General features: G+C 41.0%; 1 protein-coding gene and 1 pseudogene across 1 annotated transcript; both read right to left on the bottom strand.

Moving 5' to 3' along the window:
- Positions 1 to 2228: 2228 nt before the first annotated feature.
- Positions 2229 to 4053, bottom strand: LOC118392720 (uncharacterized; annotated as a pseudogene).
- A 12167-nt stretch (positions 4054 to 16220) lies between these two features.
- On the bottom strand, positions 16221 to 17387 carry LOC118392719 (uncharacterized). Its single transcript, XM_035784748.2, has 4 exons — positions 17046 to 17387; positions 16807 to 16935; positions 16656 to 16705; positions 16221 to 16561 (listed from the first exon to the last, which is right to left on the bottom strand). The coding sequence occupies exons 1-4, from the start codon at positions 17377 to 17379 to the stop codon at positions 16445 to 16447; spliced, it is 630 nt and encodes a 209-aa protein (XP_035640641.2). The 5' UTR covers positions 17380 to 17387; the 3' UTR covers positions 16221 to 16444.
- Between the last annotated feature and the right edge of the window lie 764 nt (positions 17388 to 18151).

The following is an 18151-nucleotide window of genomic DNA, read 5'->3' as shown; positions in this document are numbered from 1 at the left end:
TTTCTCCATTGCAGAAGACAAGCAAAACCAAATGTACATATAGTATTTGAAGGAAAACTATTATTATTTTGAACAGACCAATCAACAGTTACTGTACTCCAGGAGGGCTTCTATACATTGAACATGTTGTCTAGCTGTTAAGAGCATTGGGACAGTAACTGAAAGGTTGCTGGTTCGAATCCCCTCACCGAGGATGTGCCCTTGCGCAAGGCCCTTAACTCTACTCAATCCAGTAAGTTGCTCTGGATAAGAGCATCTTCTAAATGACTAACATGTAAATGTAGAAAGGTGACCAGGGGTAGAACAGTGGAAGTGTATATGGGATAAACACCTACAGAATGAAACAAGTCATGTCAGTCTCATTCTTTGTATGTCAGTCTCATTGCCTATCATTCACAGAAACATGCATTAACTTTAGTGTAACACCTGTGAGTACATCACTGATTGGACTCACCAGCCTAATATAACCAATACACATGACACACTTTATCCACTCTGTATCACTGGTCTGGTTACTGTTGTTCTCATAGGAGGCAATCTATCAGAAGGAGGATCCTCCTCTATTGGTCTCCTTACAGAGAACCCTGCAGTAGTCCTAGAACACTTGTCTGATTGAGAACGCACTAGTTCTCCCATGACATCATAATAAAATGGCCCCTTCCTCTGAGGCTATCAATATAGAATAGATGGTTCTGTATTACACATGACGCACATGGCACAGATGCTAAACTTGGAGAGTTCAAATAGAGTTCATTAGCAGTTCTTTGTGGTTTGTAACTGATTTCAGATAACTATATATATCCAAGTAATTTTATAAAGAACTGGTTTGCTGTGACTGCAAGCTGTCAGTAGAAACATGAACAACAATAACAAATGTGAAAACAACTGACTGACACCAGAATAGACATCCTGCTGAAAACCACAGAGACACAGAGAGCAGGTAGGAGGGTCCTGTGTGTACAAGGCCAACAGGCCTGACCAAAGAATAGATATAGCCTCGTACTTAGAGAAGACTGCAAGTACCTGTGAACTTGTTAGATGTGTGTGGGTGGATGTGTGTGTCATGCTATCAACACATCTAAAAGAAGGTCAAGACATTTCATTGGAGATATGACTTTAAAACAGTAGGTTGTGGGCCTTACTTATGCAAGGACTCCCTGGAACTATATTACAAATCTACACAGTCAAACAAATGAGTCTTCGTCATACAGTTCTCTACTGCCTGTTTCATTTTGAGTGATTGTTGCTCCTTGTTACTAAGCTACACTTTATTACAACTATGTTGAGGTTAGTAGTCATGATCCAGGGATGACGACTGTTTAGCCTGTTTGGTGGCTGCTATTTAAAGATGCTGGAAATGATTTCGATCATGTTATAGATGTGTAATAAGCATGTAACAACTATATTACCTTGTTATAGATTCTTCATAGCCGCATATAGTATTTTCCGGAATTTGATTGACTGCAAATTTCGGCTAGACACATGAACTATCACAGAAAAGCACGCTGTTAATGATACTTCATCAAATTAGTTGCTGCCAACTCTACTGTTGAGGCAGTTGTGGGGACTTCCACATTCACTGCTGCTCCCTGTTGAAAAAGAAACGGATTGCAGTTCTGCAAGGTGCACTTATACCAATTCTCATTTTGTCCATGGTTTGTGACAACTGCTCTGTTACAATGTGAACATTGTCATATTTGAAATCAATCTCTCAACCATGTCAATTCGGTTCAAAGTATATTTAGCTAAGAAGTACATTTTTAGTTCAGTCTTTTGTTATGGAGAGAGAGAGAGAGTTGGGCTCTAAGTGATATGGATGTTGGTGGTTTTGATGGAGTGTGAAAAGAGAGTGTGGTGAGGACTGATGGTCATTGCTGGGGGTTAGAGTTGAGTTTACGTGAGTGGAACATCTATTCAGGGCAGTCAGAAAACCACAGAGATCTGAGATACAGGATACAGCTAAAATATGACAGTTTGAGAGGCTCAAACACCAGCAATAGATACATATTTACAGTTATTTTGCAACCAACCTTTTTTACCTGAGCATAGGCTTGATATGGTTGTTGCACACTGAATCTGTGGGTGAAAATGTGACATTTAAGGACAGAGAAAATATGAATGAAAATCAAACAATTCCTCTCTATGAAAGTAGTTGAATGTTTTATTTGATCAAAATGGAACAACAGTATCAATGGAAGTAATTGTAACTTACAATGAAAAAGGCCACAGTCAAACATACAGTGTAGAAAACACATAATCAGTGCAAGTTATTAAAGAGGACAAGTTGACATTTCAGTCCATGTTTTGGCGTCTCACCCCAGAGTACACAGTGTCTGTCTCCGTGGCACTCCTCTGTCTCCCGGCATTTGGTTTCTTGTGGACAACGTTCAGAGCGGCGTAATGGAGTGTACCACGCTCTTGATCCTGAGAGCGATAACAAAAATGTAAATCCAAATATTTGGTATTATACTAAATATTGTGGTATAGTGAAACAATCCTCTAAAAAAATTATATTTTCATATTTTGATTGAAGGAAAAATACATTGATTCAGCAACAACTAAACAAGTGTGAGGTCAGGTTACCTGGTTATCATGACTGGGGACTGCAGGAGTACTTGAATGAAGTTGGGTTCCTTTTAATAAAACACATTAATCAATATAATCATCATCATCATACAATGAAGAGCTTCTTTGACCAATTTTGACCAAAACATGTCAACTAATGTAACTGTACCAACAATTGATAAGCATACTGGATCTTGCACAATATTGTCACTTACCTATGCACTTGCTCATCTTGTACAAAACACAACTAAGGACAATGATGAGGAGGACACACAGACCCAACGCTGCGCCAAGGCAATACATGAACAGAAGATGGTCCTCCTTACAACCATCTGTGAAATATCAAATAGGGATGGAGACACTGAGACACTGAGGGATAAAGCTATGACAATGTTAGAGACACCAACAAGACTCGGCCTGATCGGAGTCATATTTTATTCTCTCATATACAAAGATATCTGAAGGATATAGGAAAACAAAAGTATCCGAACTTTGATTATGTAGATAATTATAAAACAGAATGTCAGACGTATCACCTACCTTGAATGTCCAGCTTGGTCCCGTTGCCAAAGAGTATCTCCCCACATGGGGCCACAGCACAGTAGTAAGTCCCAGCATCAGAGAGGCTGAGGTTCCTCTTGGGGAGGTTGAAGACACAGCTCTGTGTAGGAGACCCAGCCTCGGGGCTCTTCTCACACTGATCACTCATGTCTCAATGGGTGTAAATGATTCCTGGAAGGGATTCTCTTGAGCCATGTCTGAACCAATAGACACTGTGGTCTCCCACACAGGTCTCAGTGTGTATTGTACAGTTCAGAGTCACAGATTCTCCTGGACTGACTCCTGGACTGACTGTGCTGGAGCACAGTCATGTTTCTGGACCCTGAACCTGACAAGAAGATCAATAAACCCATTGAATCCCTAGAATATTACTGTAGACTGTGTTCAAACACAACGTTTTCTAAATAAAAATCTAATCTGATTAAGATAATAGCTCATATTTTCACAATATATCTGGTAATATACCTTTTACTAAGATAATGGCTCCTTCTCCCAACTCCACCTTGTTTCCATAAGCGCTTCCACAGTAATATGTGCCTGAATCAGAGAGCTGCATGTCTGAGATCCTTAGATGATTCTTTTCGTGGCCATTTTCCACTGAGAATCGAGGGTTATCCTTAAACTCATGGTAAAAGGTTGCGTTCCTGTCAAACTTAAAGACAGTTGAGAAGAGTTGAAGCTTATCTCCAAATGGTTGCTTGTACCAGGAGAAATGCATATGGCCTTTATAGAAGCAGTGCACTGTGTCTCCAGCTACTACATCTATTAAGGAACATTAACAATATACAGTAGTATATTCTGTTACATACCCAAAATACAACTTAGATATTCAAAGTGTCTGTAAAGTATTACATGTGATACCTCAAGCATCCAAATTAAGGGCAGACATCTCATAAGCAGAGAAATATAAAAGTTGCACTTACCCATCTCTACAAGAAGTGGAAATATCAGACACAAGTTGTGTTGTCATCCTCCTCACAACCTGTCTTGAGTGGAAAAAGTACACCTGTGTAGACAACCCTTCGACAATGGAGTTACAGGTGATTGGCCGAACTGGACGCATCATTTTTGTTGACGCCTTATTCAGGAAGGACAATCTTCACATTGTACAGGGTCACAGAGTATAGATTTAGTACAAATGTTGAAATAATCATTCAAGTTTGGCATCCCTTAATCTTCATCACTACAGCTACTGTTGTCTACGTCAAGAGACCCATAGTTGTGAACTTGTTGGGAGCATTCATAGAATGACATTTACATTACATTTAAGTCATTTAGCAGACGCTCTTATCCAGAGCGACTTACAAATTGGTGCATTCACCTTATGACATCCAGTGGAACAGTCACTTTACAATAGTGCATCTAAATCTTAAAAGGGGGGGGGGGGTGAGAAGGATTACCTATCCTATCCTAGGTATTCCTTAAAGAGGTGGGGTTTCAGGTGTCTCCGGAAGGTGGTGATTGACTCCGCTGTCCTGGCGTCGTGAGGGAGTTTGTTCCACCATTGGGGGGCCAGAGCAGCGAACAGTTTTGACTGGGCTGAGCGGGAACTGTACTTCCTCAGTGGTAGGGAGGCGAGCAGGCCAGAGGTGGATGAACGCAGTGCCCTTGTTTGGGTGTAGGGCCTGATCAGAGCCTGGAGGTACTGAGGTGCCGTTCCCCTCACAGCTCCGTAGGCAAGCACCATGGTCTTGTAGCGGATGCGAGCTTCAACTGGAAGCCAGTGGAGAGAGCGGAGGAGCGGGGTGACGTGGGAGAACTTGGGAAGGTTGAACACCAGACGGGCTGCGGCGTTCTGGATGAGTTGTAGGGGTTTAATGGCACAGGCAGGGAGCCCAGCCAACAGCGAGTTGCAGTAATCCAGACGGGAGATGACAAGTGCCTGGATTAGGACCTGCACCGCTTCCTGTGTGAGGCAGGGTCATACTCTGCGGATGTTGTAGAGCATGAACCTACAGGAACGGGCCACCGCCTTGATCACCACACAGTCACTTCACCTCACTAAAAAGCATCAATGGGAAAAAATCTCTAATTCAGGATTTATGCTCAATTGGATTGGATGGAAATAATCCCTTCCCATGATGTTGTTATTGAGGAGGCAGATTCCTCTCGGCCTATAGGTGATGATAATACGTCCCTGTTAAAACTGTGTTGTGTTTGACTAAGAACTACAGCTCTTGGTGAAATGACCTAATAAATAGCTAATTGTGTTTTTTCACAGATTTCAGTCGACTATGTGTAGAAAAGCTGCCTCATCAAAATAGTTGGTTTACTGTTGCTAAAATGGTCAACTTGAAGAGCAAGTAGCATAGCCTAGAGTATGAGAGAGCTAAGAGTTCTGAGACATCCGGCTGAAAGCCACAGAAAGAGAGAAACAGAGAAAGAGAGAGAGAGGGACAGAGAGGGAGAAAAAGATAAAGTGAGAAAGTGAGAGAGAGAGAGAGAGAGAGAAGAGAAAGAGAGAGAGAGAGAGAGAGAGAGAGAGAGAGAGAGAGAGAGAGAGAGAGAGAAAGAGGGAGCAGAGGGTCCTGTGTTCAAAGCCAGCAGGCCCTGACAAAGCGCAGATACATCCTTGTCTTGTGTTCACAGACCGCAGAATAACTTTAAATAGGTTGCTGTGTATTTGAGGGCGTGTTAGTGGCATGAGAAGAGAAAAAAACTGTTTAACACTATACATTTAAGCTTCAATATGTACAAAATGTTGGAGACCTGACCAAATTCACAAAGAAATGTGAGTGATAGATATGTCATTCTCATTGAAAATAAGTCTATGAAGCGTTAGAACAGTGTGCGCTATATCTACCTTTCTTAAAGCAACCATGTGTAACTTTTTCCCATCAAAATTTGAGTTATAGATATTTTTTTACTGACATTTTCAACCTGTACTTGACCAAATCTGTAATACCTACATGTTTCAAGCACAACACCATAGTCCCTGTGCCCAATCAGGAAGTGACTCTTATTTTGAAACCCCTGTGTTCCTATGCATCCCTATTGCCCATTGAAAGGGATATCAACCAGATTCCCTTTTCTATGGCTTACCTAATGTGTCTACAGCCACTAGACATAGTTTCGGACTTTTATTTAGAAAAATTAGCGTGAACGACAACATTGCGTCAGTGGTCAGGTGGTGGCTCTCGGAGTGATTTGTGCGTAATAGACAAAGGCGGCCATTGTTCCTCTCGCTCCTACTGAAAAGCCAATTGTCCCGATTGAAACATTTGCCATGTTTCTTGTCGATATTATGGATCTAATTTGGAGTTTATTTCGGCGTTGTCGTGACCGCAATTTCCGGTGGATTACTCATAAGTGGACAAGAAACGGAGGTATTTCGGCTATAAAAAAAAAATCATCTTTATGGAACAAAAGGAACATTTGCTGTCTAACTGGGAGTCTCGTGAGTGAAAACATCTGAAGCTCAAAGGTAAATGATTTCATTTGATTGCTTTTCTGATTTTCGTCACCAAGCTTCCTGCTGCTAGCTGGACATAATGCTATGCTAGGCTATCGATAAACTTACGCAAACACTTGTCTTGCTTTGGCTATAAAGCATAATTTCAAAATCTGAGATGACAGGGTGATTAACAAAAGGCTAAGTTGTGTTTCACTATAATTCACTTGTGGTTTCATGAATATGAATATTTTCTAGTAATTTTCTTTGACCGTTGCGCTATGCTATTTAGTGTAGTTGATGACAATTCTCCCAGATCAGGGATGGGTAGTTCTAAGAGTTAACAGCTACTACCCCAAGAAATCAGACTGCTGAAAAGCTCATCAAATGGCCACCCGGACTATTTGCATTAATCCCCCCATTAATCACGCTGCTGCTCCTCGCTGTTTATAATCAATAATATATTCATAGTCACTTTACCCCTACCAACATGTACATATTACCTCAATTAGCTTGACTAAACTGTACCCCCGCACATTGACTCGGTACCGGTGCCCCTGTATATAGCCTCGTTAGTGTTATTTTATTGTTTCTCTTTTATTTTTTACTTTAGTTTTGTATATTATTTTCTTAACTCATATTTTTCTTCAAACTGCATTGTTGGTTAAGGGCATGTGAGAAAGCATTTCACGGTAAGGTCTAAACCTGTTGAATTCAGCACATGTGACAAATAAAATGAGTTTGGCAGAGAAGCAATGCACTTTATTTTACCTTGATTTAACTAGGCATGTCAAGAAGCTACAGTAATTATGTGTTACAGTAATACAGATAATAATGTTAATAAAGGGAGAGTTGATAAAAAGAGAATTCATTGGACTGTTTCAGTCATCCAGTTCTACCTGTTCTTCTTGTTGCTCAGATTCAGAGCTAAGTAATGGAGACTGTCTCCATCTTGGTTCTGTGAGAATCAATTGTAATGGTGGGAGGGGGAAATAATACCATATGTTATTATTTAACATAAACATGTCCATACATATTTTTATGGTAATACAAAATGTAAGGAATTCTACTTACCCCTTACCGCATCTTACCGCATCTGTAGAAGAGACTGCTGGACATGGTGTCAGAGAGATGGATCCTGAAAAGAAACACCTCAAAGATAAAGATGCAACTCCTTCTTCCCATGCAGATATATCTGTAGATGGTAATGTTAAAGAAGAGCAACTTCTAAAAGGTTGTCACTTACCTCTGCACTGCAGACACTTTCTCTGGTTCATCTTGTACATGATGCAAGCAAGGACAATGATCAGGATTAACAAGAAAGTCAATTCTACACCCAAGCAGTACACCAAGAGAAGAGGGTCTGTCCTATGGCCTGTGGAGATTCAAACATTGATAGAGGACACTCAGAATAGCAAGTAAATATATATTCTAGACAGTAGATTTGAAAAATATATAAAAAGATGCAAGCCATATCACCTACCTTGAATGTCCAGCTTGGTCCCGTTCTCAAACAGAATCTCCCCACGTGAGGCCACAGCACAGTAGTAAGTCCCAGCATCAGAGAGGCTGAGGTTCCTCTTGGGGAGGTTGTAGACACAGCTCTCTTGGACATTATCTAACAAATCAAACATTTATTGTGGAACTGGGATTCCTGGGAGTGCATTCTGATGAAGATCAAAGGTAAGTGAATATTTATAATGCTATTTCTGAATAATGTTGACTACCCAACATGGCGGATATTTCTCTGGCTGGTTTGGGCTCGGAGCGCCATACTCAGATTATTATAACGTTTTTGGGAAATCTGACACAGTAGTTGCATTAAGGAGAAGTTTATCTAAAGTTCCATGTATAATAGCTGTATTTTATCAATGTTTATTATGAGTATTTCTGTGAATTGATGTGGCTCTCTGCAAAATCACCGCATGTTTGGAACTACTGAACATAACATGCCAATGTAAAATTAGATTTTTGGATATAAATATGCACTTTACCGAACAAAACATACATGTATTGTGTAACATGAAGTCCTATGAGTGTCATCTGATGAAGATCATCTAAGGTTAGTGATTCATTTTATCAATATTTCTGCTTTTTGTGACTCTCTTTGGCTGGAAAAATGGCTGTGTTTTTCTGTGAATTGGTGGTGACCTAACATAATCGTTTGTGGTGCTGTAAATACTTTTTGAAATCAGACACTGTGGCTGGATTAATAAGAATCTTATCTTTAAAATGGTGTAAAATACTTGTATGCTTGAGGAATTTTAATTAATTAATTAAATTTAATTTGGGCTGTTGGGTGGGACGCTACCGTCCCAAATATCCCGAATATCCCGTCCCGAATATAACCTTTGATGATCTTCATCAGATGGCACTTACAGGACTTCATGTTACACAATAAATGTGTGTTTTGTTTGAAAAAAGTTCATCTTTATTTCCAAAAACCTCATTTGAAATTGGTGTGTTATGATCAGAAATGCATTGTCTCAAACAAACATACGGTGAAAGTGCAGAGAGCCACATCAAATTACAGAAATACCCAAAATAAACATTGATAAAAGATACAAGTGTTTTGCATGGAAATATAGATAAACTTCTCCTTAATTAATGCAACCGCTGTGTCAGATTTCAAAAAGGCTTTACAGCGAAAGCGCACTTTGCGATTATGTTAGTTCAGCACGAGTCACAGAAAAACATCCAGCCATTTCCCAAAGAAGGAGAGGTGTCAGAAAAGTCAGAAATAGCGTTATAAATATTCACTTACCTTTGATGATATTGATCGGAATGCACTCCCTAGAATCCCAGTTCCACAATATATGTTTGTTATGTTGGATAAAGTCCATCATTTATGTCCAAATACCTCTTTTTTGTTTGCGTGTTTAGCCCAGTAATCCAAATGCATATTGTGCGATCACTTGTTCAGACGAAATGTCAAAAAAGTTATATTACAGTTCTTAGAAACATGTCAAACGATGTATAGAATTAATCTTTAGGATGTTTTAGTCATAATCAGATCATTTGCCCATAGTTTAGGGATCCCCATCGTTCCTTAGGCTATGCCCTTCCCAGTTCACGCCTTAGATAGTCAACCATTAGGGTCAGGATGGATTAGGGAGGCCACCGCTCCTCTGGGCATGGTGACGCAGGGGGGGTCACACAGAGAGAATCAGTCTCTTTCTCATTGACTCTTCTGCATTTCCCGTGGTGCTAGGCCTACCCTGGTTAGTGTGTCATGATCCCACTGTTTCACGGCAACGGAGGGCTCTCACGGGGTGGTCGCGAGAGTGCTCGGGGAGGTGTTTAGGGGTTTCCGTAGGTGCAACTACGGTGGAAAGTCCAGACCAGATATCCACCTTGCGCATTCTCCCCGAATATGACGATTTGGCTCTCGCCTTCTCCAAAAAGAAGGCGACTCACTTACCACCCCATCGACTGGAGGATTGTGCGATAAAACTCCTGGTAGACGCTGCACTTCCCAGGAATTACATGTATCCTCTGTCACCGGCAGACAGAGGATATGGAATATATATGGAATATATGACTATGGAAACATATGTCTCCGAATATCTGCGTCAGTGGTACATTCGGTCCTCCACTTCCCCCGCCTCCTTGCGTTTATTTTTTGTGAAGAAGAAGGAGGGAGGTCTGCACCCGTGTATTGACTATCAAGGCCTTAATCAGATAACTGTGAGGTACAGTTACCCGCTACCTCTTATCGCCAAGGCGATTGAGTCAATGCACAAGGTGCGCTACTTCACCAAACTTGATCTCATGAGTGCTTACAACCTGCATATCTGGGAGGGAGACGACTGGAAGACGGCGTTCAGTATGACCTCAGGGCATTATGAGTACCTTGTCATGCCGTACGGGTTGATAAAGATTTTCAGGGACCTGCATGGGCAGGGTGTAGTGGTGTATATTGATGACATTCTGATATACTTCGTTACACGCGCCAAGCATGTGTCCCTGCGGCGCAAGGTGCTTGGACGACTGTGGAGCATGACCTGTACGCCAAGGCTGAGAAATGTCGGTACCGCATTTCCACCTCAAGGGTGGAGATGGAGAGTGACCGCATCTCAGCCGTGCGTAATTGGCCGACACCCACCACGGTGAAGGAGGGGCAGTGGTTTCTAGGGTTTGCCAAATACTACCGGAGATTTATCCGGGGTTTTGGTCAGGTAGCGGCTCCTATTACCTCACTGCTGAAGGGGGGACCGGTATGGTTGCAGTGGTCGGTTGAGGCGGACCGGGCCTTTGGGCACCTGAGGGCTCTGTTTACCTTGGCTCCCGTGCTGGCCCATCCGGATCCCTCTTTGGCATTCATAGTGGAGGTGGACGCGTCCAAGGCTGGGATTGGAGCCGTGCTCTCTCACTGCTCGGGCACACCACCGAAGCTCAGCCCCTGTGCCTCCTTCTCGAGGAAGCTCAGCCCGGGTTACTAGTCCAACGCTCCAACTACTAGGCTACCCTGCATCAGGATGGGATTCTCCTGAGCCATGTCTGAACTAATAGACACTGTGTTCTCCAACACAGGTCTCAGTGTGTATTGTCTCCTGGCTGGACTGACTCAGACACAGGTTGCCGGACAACAGTATTACGATTCAACTCCTCACCTTTGAAATTAAATGTAACTGATTTATCGTAAAGAATATTTCAGCATATCATTATTCAGCGTATGACTTCAAGCTTTGTTCCCTTCTTACAAGTAATTGCATTAACTTTAAGCATCAAGGTGGTTCCAGGTCCAACCTCTATGAAGTTTAAGTGCAAAACTCCACAGTAGTACATTCCAATGTCCTCCCGCTTTGTTGAAGACATATTTAGGTGAAATATCCCAACTTTTATCAATCCACCAAAACGGCCATTTATAAAGTCACCAAAATAATGTGCATGTTTGGTAACGATCTCTGCCTTTGCCACACACTGGAGTTTCTTGCCAGTGGTCATCTTGTACCTCACCATGTGATCAACATTACTGGTTACATGGCATTCAACTGTCACGCTGTCCTCCAACTTTGCTGCTAGGAATGGAGCAGGCTGAGAAATCTCAGATGATTTAGTCACATCTGAAACAAAATCAGGTATTTCCATTGAGAAAAAGACAGAATACCAAACACTTATTATTGAACCCAGATTGAAAGTAGACTTTCTTAGGAATGTGTCACTTACAAGAGTTGCAGAGAAGAAGAAAGACCAAGAGCTCAACCATCTTGTCCTCACCCCTAGCTATTCCTGATCAGGGGTGATTTGTAGCGTGCAACTTGTAAAAAGACATTGAATCGCACATCTGTGGTCTGATTGGTTAGATCGAGGTGGGGTCTGATTGGTCTAATAAATGTGTTCAGCTGAACACCTGATTGGCTGTTCAGTTGGTCATATGTGGAACAGAAACAGTCCTTCTATGAAGATTGAATCAGTGTCACTTTGCGAGACTGGATAGAAGAAAATACAACCTGAAAATATGATGTTTGGATCAGATGGTAACTAACCCATGTTGTGAGTAAGGAAACTCAAACCTACTTAGGGACTTCCCAGTCTTCACTTTGACTTCACAGTTCAACTTCAGGGTAAAAATTGTTGACAGTTTAACATATCTAAACGTTAACATATAACATGTGATGAAAATACATTTGGATGTAACAACAAACTCGTAAATTAAGCAGTGATTTTTGATCAGCAACATTTATTCAGTTAAGAGGTCAGTTGCATATTTAAGACATTGGAGAAACAATGAAAGTCTACTCCTCGAATATTCTAATACATGTTGCTTCTCCAGGTTACAAGTAGAGCTATTTCCTATTTTATTTAGCTATTATTTACATACTAAAAGCGGTTGTTTTACCAGTCATCACAATGCCTTCAAAGTTAGTTCTATTGTATATGGATGTGGATATGGATGTGTATATGGATTCTGTTCAATGTGGTGAGGTTCTTCCCATATCTCACTCCTGCTGAAGGTACCTGACCTCAGAGTACTCTGCATCCTCTCTGCTGGTCTGGGCTCTCTCTCTTCTGGAGGAGGGGCTTTTCTTGGTGGTGAAACTCACAGCTGCATAGTTTACCACGTCACTGTCTTGGTTCTGTGTGAGAGAGGTGGAGCCATAACAAGACATTATACTGGTCACATCTACTAGATAAACCCATTTGAGATGGAGGAAAAAAGAGATACAACAAAGAGTTTACCTGATTGACTGATGGGGTTGGTGATCTATCAGTTGCATCTTCAAATTAAAAACAAGTAGATAAAAACTTGTTACATATACAAGCTATCTCGCTGAAACCATCAATATGGTTTGGACATCTTAAAAAACTATAGTCAATGAAAAATTCCACAACAGCAAGTATATTACTGTAACTAGTCATATGCTGGAAACATGCAAAACAACAGCAAGTATGTTAGTGGAACTAGTCATATGCTGGAAACATGCAAAACAACAGCAAGTATGTTAGTGGAACTAGTCATATGCTGGAAACATGCAAAACAACAGCAAGTATGTTAGTGGAACTACTCATATGCTGGAAACATGCAAAACAACAGCAAGTATGTTAGTGGAACTACTCATATGCAGGACACATGCAAAACAACAGCAAGGATATTAGTGTAACTGGTCATATGCAGGAAACATGCAAAACAACAGTAAGCCTGACTCTACCTTCAGGCCCTCTGGTCCTTTCCTTGCACATCCAACATGTCAGTAGAATGACGACAATCACAAACACAATGGTTAGTGTGACCAGTGCAAGAGCAGTGGGAGTCAGGGGGAAATCATACTCTGAAACCAAAGAATTACATGATTCATTGTGCTCATTATCTAGCAATACAACAGTAAATTAATATAGTAATAATCATTTATTCAGGTAACATGACACGACAAATGTTTCCTATTAAAAACTAAGTGAAAGAAATTATCATGAATGTCCAGCTTGGTAACAGTATTTCCCCACATGAGGCCACAGCACAGTAGTAAGTCCCTGCATCAGAGAGGCTGAGGTTCCTCTTGGGGAGGTTGTAGACACAGCTCTGTGTAGGAAACCCAGCCTCAGAGATCTTCTCACACTGATCACTCCTGTCTCCATGGGTGTAAATGATTCCTGGACGGGATTCTCCTGAGCCATGTCTGAACCAATAGACCCTGTGTGTATTGTACAGTTCAAGGTCACAGAGTCTCCTGGCTGGACTGACTCCGACACAGGTTGCTGTATAACAGTCTTTCTCTTTGAAGTTGTGCCTGATAACAAAGTTAAATAACAGATACAATGTGATAAAATTACTAATTACAAATATTTGAGTACATATATACACAAAATAACAAAATCATTTTGTACATATTTTCACCTGTCAGCATTAACAACGTTCCATCAGCCAACAGTATATGATTCATGATTATCTTCCCACAATAGTAGTTCCCAATGTCATTTTTTTTTGTGGCAGAAATGTTGTGTTGAAATGTGTTATTGCCAGCCAACACAGAGAATTGCCCATCGTCAAATTCATTGTAGAATGGCACTTCACTCTGGTTTTTTGAAGATTTAGTAATGTATTGAAGCACAGTGTCAGTGGTGAGTTTGTAGCATACCATGTAGTTTATGTTCTCACTGGTCATGTGGCAATCAATAGTCACATTGCCTCCTTCTGGAAAGAAGCAGGCTGAGAAATGATTTGTGTTTTAGATACTCCTGAATTCTACTAATAAATGTACCATGTTGAAAGCACATGTACCAAATATATTAAGAACCTGTGAGGTATGTTTAACAGTTATAAGATTAGTACATTGAGATAGATGTTACTTACAAGCTTTGCAGATGAAAAGAAAGATGAAGAGTTGGTCCATCTTGCTTGTTCCTTCAAGTGATGATATTGACCTGTGTGAAATGCAGTCTCTCTACAGAAGAGAAAGGAAACTTGTGTTTGCTTTCATTGGTTGATCTCCGGTACCGTCTGATCTGGATGGTCAGATTTGATTGGCTGGCCAGTAGGTCATGAATGCAACAAACACTGTCCATTCATGTTGTTGTACAGCTCGAACATGTGTTGCACAACTTTATCACATTGCAAGTTTGAATATGACTATGTTACTTTTTATTTTTGAAACTGAAGGTGACTAGTGTGGATTCATCCTTTATTAGACCTAAATACAGCTCATACTGTCTACAATACTATGTACTACAGCCGTCCACCTGAGCGCTTGTCCACCTGAAAGTATAAGACATAACCACAAGCATCAATGGATCACTTCACTTATCAGTTGTTCTTGCCGTTGTTGTCCATGGGAGTCATACAGTAGTTGTGACCTTGTTGGCCACATTTTATGACCCTGTCATCCTCGAGGGCTTCTATGACCACCACACAGTCACTTCATAACACAGAGAAACATCTACAGAAAACATGGTAATAGTCTTATCTCATATACAATTTATTCTCCAAAGTATGGACGCAAAGGAAGCTCACCCATCACATGATTTAAATATGATATTTGCTTAGCCAGCAATATCTCATATACATTTTATTCTCCAATGTATGGACAGATAAAAGCCCTCCCATGATATAAATATGAGGAGGCTCTTTCTTCTTGTCCCAGATGATGATGATACTTTACATCACACTTAAAACTGTCATGTGTGTTAGGCAAAGTACCTCAGATGTCTTGGTCAAATGACCCAATAGAAAGTTCATCTGAATATATATACAGATAACAAGCTGCATCATGAAAATAGTGGTCTACTGTTGCTCAAATGGGCAACTTGAAGAGCAAGTATAGAGTATGTGAAACAACTGACTGACACCACTGAGACATCCTGCTGGAAACCACATAGAGAGAGAGAGAGAGAGAGAGAGAGAGAGAGAGAGAGAGAGAGAGAGTCCGGTAGGTCCTGTGCAGAAGCCCAACAGGCCTCACCAAAGTACATCTAGCTACAACCTCGTGTTTTGTTCATAGCAGACCACAGACTACCTGTAAATAGGTTGCTGTGTATGTGAGTTTGTGTGTGGCATGCAATCAGTAGTCTTAACAAAAAAAACAAAAAAACTAACACTACAACAGAATGAGGCCTAACTATGGCCTGCCATTCTTCTGTGGTATTGGCTATTGTGCAACTTTCACTATGAGTAGTCCTGTTGCAAGAAGCCTAAATCATTTACCATAGCATAATGTGGAACTGCTAGACTTTGACCTACACATTTGTGTTGAGAGACCCTTGAGAGTCTGTTTCACACTAAGGTGTGTGAACAATACAGGGCCCTAAGGGACAAAGTGGAGAGTAGTGTGGGTGCAGGTCAGTCTTCCTGTGTTAAATGTCTATAAGAGGTTAGTTTCCATCAGTGGAAAGTTACTGCAACACTTCCACCTTCACCACAAGGCTTTGTAAACAGACCATAATGTCTGAGACAGTTAAGAGCATCTGTCTGTACAACGCACCATATCATCATAGTATGCAGTGGGTTCAATGTATTCAAATTCAAACAGTTGGAAACGCAATCAACTGGTTTACTGTAGCTAAAATGGTCACAACAAATACAACAATAAAATAATAATCATCTGTAAAGGTGCCCTTGAGCAAGGCACTTAACCCGAATTGCTCCCGGTGTGCTGTACAATGGTGACCCTGGCTGTTAACCCACTCCCTGCGGGTGTCTCAGGGGGAGTTGGGTTAGCAACAAACATAAAAAAAACATTTTCATTACACACTTGTGTACCAAGACAAATATAAGCACCACCCCTAATTATTATTATTATTATAATAAAAAATAAAAAATGTTTGTCAGAGAAGCAATGCATTCAATTTTTTCAACATTGAATAACAAAAAAGCTATGACCACTGTTTTCATCACATTTGACTGCTTATGCGTTCATAGATAGTTAATGAAGCTAGAACTAGTTAATAAAGAGTTATCTAGTAAAAAATTATCATTGGTTCATTCATCCAATTCTACTGTCTGATCCCAGCATACACCACTGTCTCCATGTGACCTCTCTGTCTTCTAGACCTGTTCTTCTTGTTGCTCAGATTCAGAGCTACGTAATGGAGACTGTCTCCATCTTGGTCCTGTGAAGCACAAAATAGCATTGTTGACATTCAATTAGTTAAGTTGGTTAAAGACAAGCTTCACAACAGACAATATAAAAGTATTTCTGCTTACCCCTACATCTGACCTGGTAACTGCAGGACCTCTGGTCTGTGAGACGAGTCCTAAAACGAATGACAAAAAAGATTAGGATACTTCTACTTCTTCCACTACTGAAACAACAACAAATGGTGACATCAATGAATATCAAGGGATAGTAACTTACCTCTGCACTGCACACATGTTGTGTTGTTCATCTTGTACATGATGCAAACCAGGACAATGATCAAGGTGAACGTGACACACAATACTACACCCAGGCAGGACACCAAGAGAAGAGGATCTGCTCTATAGTCTGTTGAAATTCAAACAATAATAGAAGAAACCAGAATAGCAAGTAAATGTATGTTCTACACAGTAGACTATACAGTAGATATAAACAAAAATGTAAGCTGTATCACCTACCGTCAATGTCCAACTTGGTCCCGTTCCCAAAGAGTATCTCCCCACATGAGGCCACAGCACAGTAGTAAGTCCCAGAATCAGAGAGGCTGAGGTTCCTCTTGGGGAGGTTGTAGACACATCTCTGTGTAGGAGACCCAGCCTCAGAGATCTTCTCACACTGATCACTCCTGTTTCCATGGGTGTAAATGATTCCTGGACGGGATTCTCCTGAGCCATGTCTGAACCAAAGGACACTGTGTTCTCCTGCACAGGTCTCAGTGTGAATTGTACAGTTCAGAGTCACAGAGCCTCCTGGCTGGATTGACTCAGACACAGGCTGCTGGAGCACAGACATGCTGTTGGACTCTGAGTCTGAAGAGAGTGAGTAACTAATGTAAGACTAAGCGGGTGAAAAACATGAAAAGCCATGTATTCATCACTAGCATTTTATGAAGCAGCTGTACAAACATACCAACATACAGGGACACACATTTTGAAATTAAAGAAGCAAATGTTTAGTTACCTTTGACAAATAAAACAGTTCCCTCTCCATATGTTTGCTCATAGATGTCTGTAGTGGAACAAAAGTATGTAGCTGAGTCCCCTGGCTCTGTCTTGGATATGGTCAAGTTATAGCTGTAGTCTCCTCTCCTCACACTCAAACGATTGGTCTCAGTAAAGTCCTTGATAAAGTTGTTGGAATAATACATCTCTTGGCCAACATAAAGAGATGATGCCATGTGGAGGGGTTCCTGTCCAAAACTCTGCTTGAACCAAATAAATCTGGTCACCGACTCATCCGGACAATAGCAAGTGAGAGTCACAGTGCCTCCCAGCTCAGTAACCATCACAGGGGTCGGTTGGATTACTTTTGGTTTGGTGAAAGCACAAACTGTCAAAGTAAACAAACAAAATGGATCAAAAACAGAAACATGGATAAACCATTTCTACCCGTTACAGACAGAACATCCACTTCCCCTATCATATTCAAACTACATACTATAAATGTATGAACTCAATTCAAATGTCTTACACTTACCCAAGTTGATGTAAAACATAAATACTTCTCTATTCATCATTGTAACATTAGTCCCGTCTGCACTGTATAGTGTGTGGGTCTGACAGTG

The sequence above is a fragment of the Oncorhynchus keta genome, chromosome 13 (assembly GCF_023373465.1).
Source record: "Oncorhynchus keta strain PuntledgeMale-10-30-2019 chromosome 13, Oket_V2, whole genome shotgun sequence".
Classification (NCBI taxonomy): Eukaryota; Metazoa; Chordata; class Actinopteri; order Salmoniformes; family Salmonidae; genus Oncorhynchus; species Oncorhynchus keta.
The sequence above is the reverse complement of the archived record's forward strand: the minus strand, read 5'-3'. Positions and strand labels throughout refer to the sequence as shown.